General features: G+C 49.9%; 5 protein-coding genes across 5 annotated transcripts; 3 read left to right on the forward strand and 2 right to left on the reverse strand.

Annotated features, from left to right (window-relative positions):
- Positions 1–284: 284 nt before the first annotated feature.
- On the forward strand, positions 285–1088 carry BO80DRAFT_438435 (isochorismatase family cysteine hydrolase; the record flags this gene model as incomplete). The annotated part of the gene is made up of 5 exons (XM_025721038.1): positions 285–425; positions 468–580; positions 697–816; positions 874–894; positions 959–1088. The coding sequence occupies 5 exons, from the start codon at positions 285–287 to the stop codon at positions 1086–1088; spliced, it is 525 nt and encodes a 174-aa protein (XP_025570989.1).
- Positions 1089–1494: 406 nt separating this feature from the next.
- On the forward strand, positions 1495–2640 carry BO80DRAFT_458836 (PHD finger protein; the record flags this gene model as incomplete). The annotated part of the gene is made up of 2 exons (XM_025722306.1): positions 1495–1726; positions 1784–2640. 2 exons carry the CDS (start codon positions 1495–1497, stop codon positions 2638–2640), a joined length of 1089 nt encoding a protein of 362 aa, XP_025570990.1.
- A 171-nt stretch (positions 2641–2811) lies between these two features.
- On the reverse strand, positions 2812–4163 carry BO80DRAFT_391442 (MFS general substrate transporter; the record flags this gene model as incomplete). The annotated part of the gene is made up of 1 exon (XM_025717181.1): positions 2812–4163. A coding segment is annotated over exon 1 (1251 nt), but the record flags the coding sequence as incomplete, so codon positions are not given.
- A 4652-nt stretch (positions 4164–8815) lies between these two features.
- Positions 8816–10041, forward strand: BO80DRAFT_222207 (uncharacterized protein). Its single transcript, XM_025714403.1, has 3 exons — positions 8816–9462; positions 9520–9603; positions 9660–10041. Exons 1-3 carry the CDS (start codon positions 8955–8957, stop codon positions 9815–9817), a joined length of 750 nt encoding a protein of 249 aa, XP_025570992.1. The 5' UTR covers positions 8816–8954; the 3' UTR covers positions 9818–10041.
- Positions 10042–10355: 314 nt separating this feature from the next.
- On the reverse strand, positions 10356–11582 carry BO80DRAFT_222193 (proteasome maturation protein). The gene is made up of 3 exons (XM_025714402.1): positions 11367–11582; positions 10768–11197; positions 10356–10672 (listed from the first exon to the last, which is right to left on the reverse strand). The coding sequence occupies exons 1-3, from the start codon at positions 11367–11369 to the stop codon at positions 10605–10607; spliced, it is 501 nt and encodes a 166-aa protein (XP_025570993.1). The 5' UTR covers positions 11370–11582; the 3' UTR covers positions 10356–10604.
- Positions 11583–11585: the final 3 nt, after the last annotated feature.

Here is an 11585-nt window from a genome sequence, read left to right on the forward strand (position 1 = left end):
AAAATGCAAGTAGCTTTGATTACCCATTACCCTGCTCGTCAAGTCATATCATGTATTCTGTAACAGGGTTTCAAGACGTAAGAGGCAGATTACGTTGAGTCTGAACGCTGAAACCACTGCAGACCTGAATATGGATTGGTAATCCATGATGTTTGCTATGAGAGATGCATGCCCTGTGTGAGTTTAAGTAGATACCATTCTCAGAGCACCTTCTTTGACGCTGCCAAAATCTCTTCCCTCATCATATCCCGTACTTCACATTTGATAACCTACTGCTAACAGCCATGACCGACCTATCCAAAACCGTGATCGTTCTGATCAATCCTTACAACGATTTCCTCCATCCTGATGGCAAGCTAACTCCCTTCCTCAAAGACCTCGAGGAGAAGGAAACTGTCAAGCACATGAAAGAGCTAGTTGCCACAGTATGACTTCATCACATACCTATTTTCTACGGCCTCCACTAGCAATGGACTCCGAACAGCTTTCAAGACTGGCGACACATGACTCCCAACAATGTCAAGCAGCAACGCATTCAGTTCTTTGAAGAAGGAACCTTTGGCTCTCATATATATGAAGGGTTGGAGCCGGACCCAACAAATGGTGACGTGGTTGTGAGCCGACACTAGGATAGCGAGTAAGGGGCAGATCAGGGCTGGATATATCTGGCTTCTGTTACTGATTTGCCTGATGTAGTTCGTTCCAAAACACTGATTTGGATTTCCAACTACGTCAGCGTGAGAAGTCTCATCTTGTTCTCGCCGGCTTGACTGCCAATACGTGCCTTGAGGCTACTGCACGTCAGGCTTTTGAGTTGTAAGTTCCTACTACCAAAAATGTTTGGCATATACTCACTGAGAGACTATTATTCAGGGGTTATAATGTGACATTACTGTAAGGACTGTCCATTCCTTGACCAGAATAGGGCGTCGTGCTAACAATAATGTGATTTCATTAGAAAGGATGCAACTGCCGGGTACTCTAAGGAGCTCACAGACGCGGCGTCGGATTTGGTCTGGCCTTTGTTCTCCACAGTCACGACTGTGAAAGAGTTTGAGAACACTCTTAATAGCACGGAGCATCGCTAGATTGATATCGGATTGTGACGTGCATATACACGCTATCAACTATGCGTGCTACTCGAGAAGGAACTAGCAGGATGGAGAATGATGTTATGTCGGTGGCCTGCTGGCATGGGGTATTGTTCAGAAATGTCTTCTGAGAAACTGTATCTTGTTCTTTCCCGTACCATCAAGAATATGCGGTATGAAGCATTCTGGGAGCTAGAAAAACGGATAGATGATAGCTCTCTACTTAGTTGACTCCTTCAATAACGAGATCATCATGTGACGATCGCGTGATTTGTCATCATCGGGATGGCGTGAGGAACTCTCGCATATTCACATAAATTGGATCACGCCAACTGTCCACCTACAAAATACGTCTATTGTCATTATACGCATTCCTTTCTTAACTAATTACTACAGACCCAATATGCGCTCCCAAGGCGTGAGAAAAACGCGCTCTAGACGCCCAACGCGAGGGCGGCAGAACACGAGACTCGAACAGGCCGTTGCTAGTAATCGGATTGGAAATCAGGAACCGGGGCAGCCGGCCACTCCGCCTCCGTCCGCCTTACAACCACGCAAATCATGGGCAGATACCCTTGCTGCTCTTGAGATAGAGTCGCTTGCCTACCAAACACAGAGGTACAGAGAATGGAGACGTAAGTAACGGTCCGACTTTGAGTCGATAATCGTAACGATAGTAACTCAGCGTGCAGGAACTGGATCACATCATGAAGACTACTGCCGCGTTTGCTTCAAGCCGGATAGCCTAGAACCTTGCTTGACATGCCGGCTGGCTTTCCATAATGAGTGCATGCCCGCCGGTTGGCTGCGGACTTCACAAGATCAACTCTTTTGCGTCATATGCGTTCGACGGGGCTGGCATACAGATCCTCCTGCGCTGACGCCGCCCGTTTCACCAAGAATAGCAGAAGCTTCTGACGGTCTTGCTGCAGCTACTTCGGCGACAGCGCTCAATGCGAGTGCTCGGCCAAGCCCGCACCTTGATACTATACTACCGGACAGGCAATCAGAGAATTCTTCAATACACGGACAAAGATCTTCTGACCAACAGGCCCTACAAGCTCTTGCTCCAAGCCCAGGAATCCCGCTTGAACATAACAGTACGAACGAAAACGATACCACTCCTTTGGAATCCTCTCAAACGTCGGCCCGACGTCCTCGCAAGTCTCGATATATGAGTCTCCCCAGCGACGTCGACGCATCACTGAACGTCCTGTATCGAGAACTAGAGTCCAACTCAACGCTGAGATTGGAGATCGAAGAGCTCCGTCGGGAGAATGCTCGACACCTCCAAACCATCAAGATTCGCGACCTCAGTCTGATGGCCCTGCGCCGGGATTTGGAAAGTTCCCGTTGCTTGGATCAAGAGTACGAAAAGCTACGAGAAAATGCGGTCCAGCTCGAGAATGCAAAAAAGGAGCTTGAAGAGCTTCGAGCAAGGAATGGTGCTCTCGAGGCGGAGCTGCAGATCGCAAGAGAAGCGGGTGCGGAAGCCAGAGCCCTTGTGGATGATTGGAAGGGGAAGCTATCGCAGCTGCTCAACAATTGATTCTTTATTCTGCTGACTGTGCGTGCTTGTCTGGAACCGGGTTCGGAGAGCGCAACTTATCTCAGAAGCATCTTACTATGTCTTGTCATTCTTTCCATCTTGTGCTTCATGTTCCTTTTCTAGGCTGTGCTAAGAAAGACTTGCCGGGAATCACGCCTTGACATTCCATTTCCAGCCGACTTTGACCACCCGCACCGCTACAGCAGCAAATGCACCCAGTATGATACAGACGCCCGCGAAGAGCTGCGCGCCTATATACCGTCCACTATCCCGCGAAATCAAAGCCCCCTCAATCGCGGGTCCCGTCAATGTGGCAAACCCCACGATACTTAGGATCATTCCGAGTCGTGTGCCTGTTCGCTTGATATCCGGGGTCATGGTAGTGGCGGTTGCCGGAAACAGGGACTGTGCTGCGCCGCCCACCAGGCCGTACACAACGGTGAAGGCGTATAGGCCACCGACGGAGCTTACCGCGATCCAGCACAGTATGACGATCGCCGAGGCAAAGCTGAGGGGGATCAGGATGTTCAGCTTGCCGGTCCACCGGTCACCGATTATACTTGGCCCGATGCGGCCCACGATACCAACACCGTTCAGAACGAGGATAAGATTCTGGGTATCTGTCAGACCAAGGCGATCCCGGGCGAAGCTGCCCAGGTAGAAAAACGCAAAATAGAGACCCCAGAAATTAAGAAAGATGCTGGCTGTGAAAAAGAGGAACGGGGCTTCGGAAAAGGCACCCCATTCTATAAGAGGACCGGTCGTCCGGGGCGGAAGACGAGGCTTGAAGAAAATCAATCCAACCATATGTGTAGCCAGCATTAGAAATCCTGCCGCACGGATTGTCCACGCAAAGCCAACATCGTGGCTATATAACAGCTGGTTCACCAGAACCGAGTATACCAATCCCCCTGTTGCTGCGCCAGTGGCCGCCAGCCCAACAGCAAAGGCGCGCTTTTCCATAAAATAAGAAGACATGACCGCGAGTCCTGGGCTAAAAGTCAAGCCATTCCCTAGTCCCATGCATACGGCCTGAGAGAGAAAGATCTGCCAATAGGTCTTGGCTAGAGAAAGCATAAAGAATCCCAAGAGCTGAAGGAACATCCCGAGCGAGTATGTCTGACGAAAATAGCCCGAGTTCGTGGCACGACCGGCAAAGACGCCTGTGAAGAACAGAAGGGAGACTTGGACGCTCCCGATCCAGGAGATGGTGGAGGCTGACTGCGGTAGGGTTTGGGTGTAGAGTTGCTGGAAGACTGAGAAGCTGTTGCTGATGCCCCAGGAGTTGAAGAACACGAGATGAGTGCAGAGGACTTGGGTCCATGCTTGTAGGCCTCCGTCTGGTGGTGGGGGCACATCTTCTGGGTATTCAGGGCCACTGGGGCGACAAAAGGCATGCCCTAGTGCTTGGATTCGATGCATGTTATTATCAGGGGTCAGGCGGTGTTGTGAGAAGTCAATGGGAGACACCAAAAGAAAGGAGGGGAAAGCTATGACTGGAAATAATCGATACAAGCGAGCGTACATTTCTTATACGGTCTGTATGGACCCTGGGCCAAAGATACAGGTGGATCTGTGACCAACACCGCAAGTTGATCAAATACTAGGGTAACCATGTTGACAGAACCAAACTTTCGAGTTTGAGCTGTAATCATTACAGTAATCAATACCAATTCTGCCCTACGAAATGGATCATCGAGGTTGTTACAACCGGTCAATATCATTTGTCATCCGACACCCCCATCATGCTGACAAATTTAGGCAGAAAACGACCTGGTAAGCGGCAGAAAGATAGGCGCACTGTTACGGAGTACCATACAGAAATCAAACCTTTCAGGACCATTTCTTCTTTTTACTATCTTAATATATTTTACTTGTATTACTAGTTCAATACTATTCATCTACGACGACCACATCAAGGCTTTGAGTGTTCAGTACCATCCAGTAGCTGTGAGACTGCAGTCGGCATCCCGGGATCATAATCTGTGTTGGATTGGTCACGATGATCTAGATACCTTCTGTGTATGTACATCTGGAGGGTAAACCTGAGTGTTAAAGGTAGATACTGGACGGTACTTACTACTTCAATGGTCATAATCGAAGCTTAAATTGTTTTACTGTAGGCGGGACTATTCGTAGATATCTTGCGAGACCCTGGGTGTTGGAGAAGAGGGGAGGCAAAGGGTTCGGAGACTAACTATGTGTACTTTGTATAAAAGATCAAGAAGGAAAGATGGTCGATACACGATGGTCGTATGCGTTGAATCTGATTTCGGGATTATCCTGGTGGTTGTGGAAGATTTCAGTGTCTCGAAAGACGACTATGGGAATCTACACCTTGTAGATGAGCAATCTTTGTTAATTGGCAACTTAAGATATGCACAAGTTGTTATATCAGCAAGAGAAGTGGTTCGAATCAACTTCTTCGAGTCCATGGGTACTCTGGACCTCGAAAGTCTATGGTTTCTTTCATAGACCTGTCTGGCTGTGTGTACATAGCATAGGTAGATATTGTTATCTATTGATAGTCCCTACCCTCCCTCTACTCACCATTAATGACGTTCTGGTCAATCAGAACGCTGTTTTTAAGCCAGGCTATTATGATGTCTATTATCGTGAATATCCCAGCTACGGACGATCACAGACTCATGAATTATTCTTCCTAACGGAAAAATCATATAAAATATGGCAGTATCACCCGACCTCCTCTTTCTATCTTGAGGCTTACTGTCCAATGCCCATCCAAAAGTGAAATCTTCATGGTGAACACCTATCTCCCCGTCTTCATTGAACAGATGCACAGCAAAGCAAAGGCGAGTACGACTCTTCTTTCCAGACCACTTACGCCTACTAACCAATCTCATACCCCAGCAGAAGCACTTTCAAAATCATCACACCCCGGACATAAAACGAACACGTTCCTCCTCCGAACACCCGGCCTCTGAAAATCGAAAGCCAATACACATCACCACAGCCTTACGCAACACGCTCTCAAGCTCCACGATCAATTAATATAGCAACGCTCAGCCTTGGCACTCGATATACCACAAGCCTCCACAGCCTTAGAAGATGCTTCAGTATTCGAACCTCTTTTCGCCTCCCATCCCATCATAGGAACGCAGTCTCGCGCTTTAGACAATGCATTGGATAACAGATATTGGGAATGTTCACCCTTGTTTGCGCGGATGACCGTCGCTGGGGATACGGAGCTACTGAGAGACATCCAAGATTATATGGATAACACGGTATTCTCTGGGTTAAGGAGCCACGCTGAACTATAGCACATATTCAATACCATGCGGGAGATGTTCGGCCAGATATTGAACTAAGTGGAGGAGAAGGTGACTAGAAGAGTAATGTATTCAGCACTCGTCGACTTAGGAGGAAATGAGAGCTGGTTATGTCAAGTGCATATACTCTCTATTAGCAGCTTATACGAAACAGTATTAACTTTTGAAACCGAGTGGCGAGTTTTTATGGAGCTCCCAAGCGGACCTATATTCAACCTGGACGAAGATACCCGTCCAGCTCTATGCGTCGGTCTGCACGCGGAGGTCGTTGAAGAGGCCCTTCAACCTATAATAGACAATGAAGCCTCGGTGTTCCTTTCCAGATTGCAAGAAGATGGTTCTCTCTGATTGATGATCCGTAAATAACCCCGCGGGTCTGCATTTTCTATTCTTGATTGTGGAGATAGCGTCAGCTGCCACGGATGATAACCTCTTTCACGTGCAGAGCAGAGCTGCGGTTTCAGGCTCTGGGGCGCATCGGATCTTTAGAAGATTTGCATTTTATCATGCCAGGGTATGCGGTACTAATCATCGGCCGAAACTATGTGATGAACTTATGCCGATCCCTGTGTTCTCTCTCGCTACGGAGGGTCCAGTTGTTGGATTGTGGGTATATTATCAGGATGATGATGGTGCTAAGTTTAAGATGACACGTCTGAAGATGTGGTGTTTGGCAATAGAGAGTGACTGTGTCGGTTTCGTGGTGCATCTCTTGGCGATATTGGAATGGAGAAGTGGAGAATTGAAGGATACTATCCTTAAAGCACTTGTTCCTTTGTGGTTCTATTTTTTACACTCTTAGTTTGGCTTTATGTCACTTCTATCTTGAGTTCAGGGTGATTTCACATATGTAAATTCATGTCGCTTTCACCTGACCTTTGCTTCTCACTATGTGGCTATTGTTTTGTTGGAAACACACCCTGCTACATCCAGGCTAGCTGTTTACTATTTTTGGAATAATGGGTCCAAAATATCTTTAAGCCTTTCTAACAATGAACCGGCTGGCAACAAGATCATCTTGGCAACCAGGCTTATAATAACAAATAAAGTTGTTAGTGTCTGGAAGATGGCGGCACATCTAAAAATAATGTTTGCACATTCACACTGGAGGGGTGGTGGATGAATTGTTTCATCGTGCGGTTTGGGGAAAAATTGAGACACGTGGATCTTATCAGGGTTGAAACACTGAATAACAGACTTACTGTTGGTTGAGATGTCGTATAATGCCCCAAATAGCTCATGATCTTTGGATGAGATGCTGCAACTCCCGAGATGGGAAAACTAGTATGTTTTCGCCTCTGACCTTGACAAATCTTAAAGTTGACACCAATCCGTAACTCGGAAACAAGGTTTACAACCGAAACACTAGCTTAGGTTATCAGCATAGTCATGATGGGGCATTTTACTGTGAGAGATTGTAGTTAGGAAGAGACCCGTAATAAAGGGAGGCTGGCTTGGGAATCTTCTAGAAGCCAATCTCGCCTCCAGACGTCAGTTCAGTTTTGGGAATATCCTGTCTGCTGATTATCCAGTTGCTTGTTGCTCTCCCTGCTTCCTTCGTAAACGCTCCTTACGAATGTTCTAATGCAGCCACTAGATGAAGAAAGGTCATATGGAAATGTCGTCATGTATGCACGTGCTCGTGCAGTGTCAAAAGGATAAGCGCTGTATGCGCGAGTGATGTGCCATACGCCAGATGTTTGCTTTGGAAAGCACTGTAGAAATCCGACATGCTCGTATCGATGCACTAGATCCATGAGAAGGGATAATCCATCGCCTGCCTCCTCGACTCGTTGGACATAGGGTGATATAAGCACTCAATACGAGAGAGTTAAGCCCCGCAGTAGCTTAGCCAGCGGCAACTGCAGAGTCAAATGCAGAGCATATGGTCGGAGAGTGCATTCCCGGCGGATTAGATAGGCACAGTGGCCTACCGAGTGGGCGACTTTCTCTCTCATCTGCATGGATTGAGCTTGTGGGAGGAGGCACCAATGAGAGACCTATCTTCCTGAGTCTATAAGCCAAATGCTTGGCCATGTGCAGAAATTCCTCCACCTTGGATGGGGCAAGCATGACAGGTGTCACGGCCTGCTAATGATGCAGCCTGTCCGGAAGCGACCAGGATCCGCGGCCACGGAGGGCTTCAGCTGCACGCGGGCAATGGTTCTTGTTTCGTCCCGACTGAAACCATCTGCATGTAGGGACAGTGAACAAGGCGGGAAACGAGAAGAATAGTACTGGATAGTAGATGGAAGAAGAGGGTTAAAGGGTCAAGTAAAGAGGAAGTAAAAGAAGATCCACCTGGCCCACCGACTCCAGGCCGCGGCGGGCGCCAACCAACCGGATCGGCGCCCCTCTGAACCCCGACCGACTGACCTCCTCTTCCTTCTTCCTCCCTTTCCTGCATGGCGACGCCATTCAATCAATAATCATCATCTTTATCTCTAATCTTCTTTGCTTCCTTTCGCCTCCCCCTCTCCATTCTTCCCACTTGATCATCCGTTTGCCTTCAGCCTTAAATTCCTCAACTTTGCATCTCCTCCCTCCCTCCCTCGACTCTCCCTCCCTTTATCGTTCCCTTCCTTTCTTCTTCTCTTGTCTCCGCTCCTCGCCTCTTCCCTCCCCCTCGTGGTCCCCTTTTTCGCTGGTGTTGCTCGGGTCGCATGGCCCCCTTCACCCATCCCCGATCAAGGTTCTAGTCGCTTGTTCGGGCCACCCTTGGAACTCCTCCACTTTGCCTGCTTAATTTAGTCTCTCCTCAGCTGGTCTCCTTTCCCTCCTTCGTGCGCGCATCGTCCTTGTTTCATCCGCTCCTGTCTTCAATCCCAGGACTGTCTCTGTCTCCCCTTGCACTCACCGGCCAAACCTCCTATCGCTCTTCCTATCGATCCGGGTGCTCCACCGAGAGTTCGCAACAGATCTTGTCTCTTCCCTACTTGCTCGAATCGATTTCCCACTTGGTCATCCTTCATTTACTAGCGCTATCTGACCCGTGCGGCCTCACGAGGGGTGCTAATCATAATCATGTCGGCCACCGCGGATTTCAAAGTCGATCCCGCATCTCCCGCCCCCGGCGACACAAACCTGACTTCTCAACCCCCAGCCATCGAATCTGAGGAGCTTTCGGGCCCCACCGCTCACGAGAATGCCCAACTGGAGAGCCAGGAGCCCAGTTCGTCGGATGCGAAACCCACGGAGGGTGATGAGAACACTACGTCAGCCTCTGCCCCCAAGCAGAGCCCTGTAGACGCTGCTCCATCCGCCAGCGCATCTCCTGAACAATACGATGAGGCGAAAGCTACGGCAGCTGGCTCGGAGCTACCCTCCCAGGGATCGGATGACACCGCCAAAGACGAGGAGGACTCCGGTCCGTCTTTGGTGATCACCCTGCTGTTGATAACGGGCTCGCGGCACCCTTTCAAGATCGACGCGAATTATCTCCGGAAGCGGTCGGTAAATGTGGAAAACTATGATCCGTTTGCCATGAGCGTATACACCCTGAAGGAATTGATATGGCGTGAATGGCGGCAAGGTATGCGTGCAGTGGCTAGAACGATTTGAAGTCACGATGGCTAATGTTGTCTGATAGACTGGGAAACGCGGCCGTCATCGCCGAGCTCGATCCGGCTTATCTCATTCGGCAAGCTACTGGACGACAAAGCTCCATTATCCGGTATGGTTTCGATCTGCGCACTCTGCCTCTGGCCTAATGCTGACTACTGCTCTCAGACTCCAAATTCAGCCGGGACGCTCCCAACGTAGTCCACATGACTGTGAAACCCCAAGAACTTGTCGATGAAGAAGACGCCAAAGGCTCCAAGGCCCAGTACCCACGCGAGCGGGAGTCCAGCGAGCGTAGCCCTGGCTGTCGCTGTATCATTCAATGAGCGGGAGCTGTTGTCGCGCGAATCGACAGAAGCCAGATACTACAGGCGGTCCTCCATGCTGTGCTCTAGAGGATTCGTCGAACACCCCGTTGCCCTTTGCCACTGTTGCAAAGGCAAAGCTAGCTTGCCTCCGCTTGAAGACTTGACACGAGCTTTCTTCAGCTCCTGCCTTGGAGCATGTTGCTACCTTTTGCTCGAGTCTGCTTTGATCATCCGTCATGCCTGTTCGCTATTTGCTGCATGTGGTTGGCTATTTGACCGTATTGAGATGGCGTTATGAATGGGTTATCTTGCTTTATCAGCCCGATGCATTGACATTTATCCAGTTGCCTGTTCTCCCCAGTGGTCACCGTTGGCTTGCATAGTTCCATGAGTTGCTTGATGCCGCTCCGATTCCTCTTTCGTATATACCCTAAGCCCGTGTTCTCGCTTCCTCCTCACTGTTGTCTACTTGGCCGGCCTTGCATTTGTGTCCATATACGGAAGCCTACGTCTGCCTTGCTTGGTGTTTCGTTCTGCTGTTTGTTGAGTTAGGGCTTGGACGACCAATTTGCGGTGGCATGGAAGACCCTGGTGGCTCTCTTCCGTGGCCAGCCATCTGCTTGAATCTAGTTTGTGATACAGGGCTTGTACGACCCACATGTCAAATACCGTGTTTCCACCTGGAAACCATAATGTACAAACTGCACATATGTGTTGCCGGTAGTTTACCAACATATAATCTGATCTAATTTGATTTGACAGCGCCTGTATCAACTAAGTCATAACGAACACATCCCATCCACGATTAGTGGTCCATGCGCAGTCTCTTCTCCATTTCGTCGTGGAAAGCAGGCGGTTCACGGAACTCGTCACCTAAGTCAGTTAGCATAATCCCATCTATCAACAACCCATCCCCCCAAGACCAACACCAGAAACGAGAGAGAGAAAAGAAAAGGAATAAAACGTACCCTTAAACACATCCTCCCACCCCACCTCGGCATCCCTACCCCCCAAGACCAAAATCTCCTCATGCAGATTCCCACCCGCCCCCAACAAAGCAGGCCTAAACGACCCATCCCGCACAATCTTCAGTTCCATGCCGCGCCGCACGGGCTCCGCGATCCCGTACGCCCGACGCAGAGATTCCATCTTCAGGTTGTCTTGGGTGGCGCGCCAGGCCAGGAGACGGGCTTCGAGCGGGTGCGCGGAGGAAGGGATGGCGGTGTTGGTGGAGGGGGGGCCGCGGGCGGCGGGGAGGGTCAGGTTGTCGCGGAGGGTGTCGGGGAGGCCGGGGGCGGAGGGTGCGCCTTTCGAGGGGTGTGGGAGGGTGATGGGGGCGCGGGTGGTGGTGTTGGTGGTTTGGGTGGCGTGGTTGGTGGGGGGGGCGATGCGGAGGGACTGTTTCTTGTTAGTATGTGGTTTGTGGAGGGTGGGTGGTGGTGGTTGGGCTGGGGGATGGGGGGTGGGATAGGATGTATGGATGGGATAGAGTAGGATAGGGTAGGGTAGGATGATGGGTTGGGTTGGATTTGGATGGAAAGCAGGGTAAAGTCAGGACGGAACGAACCATTGTGTCGGTTGTGAGGAGGTATATTATTCTAGAACTGGTAGGTGTGGTGATGGGGTCGTAGATGGGAGTTATGGAAGATGTAGGAGATAGAGAGAGGTGAAGTCGATAGCACCTCAGCAGTCAGTAGCTCTGACATGGGCCAGGCTCCCAGGCACGCGTCACACCAGCTCCTCGGGGACCGCAAACCCACCACCTCCGCAGCCCTGACTAACCCAA

Source organism: Aspergillus ibericus (assembly GCF_003184845.1).
Source record: "Aspergillus ibericus CBS 121593 unplaced genomic scaffold BO80scaffold_54, whole genome shotgun sequence".
Classification (NCBI taxonomy): domain Eukaryota; kingdom Fungi; phylum Ascomycota; class Eurotiomycetes; order Eurotiales; family Aspergillaceae; genus Aspergillus; species Aspergillus ibericus.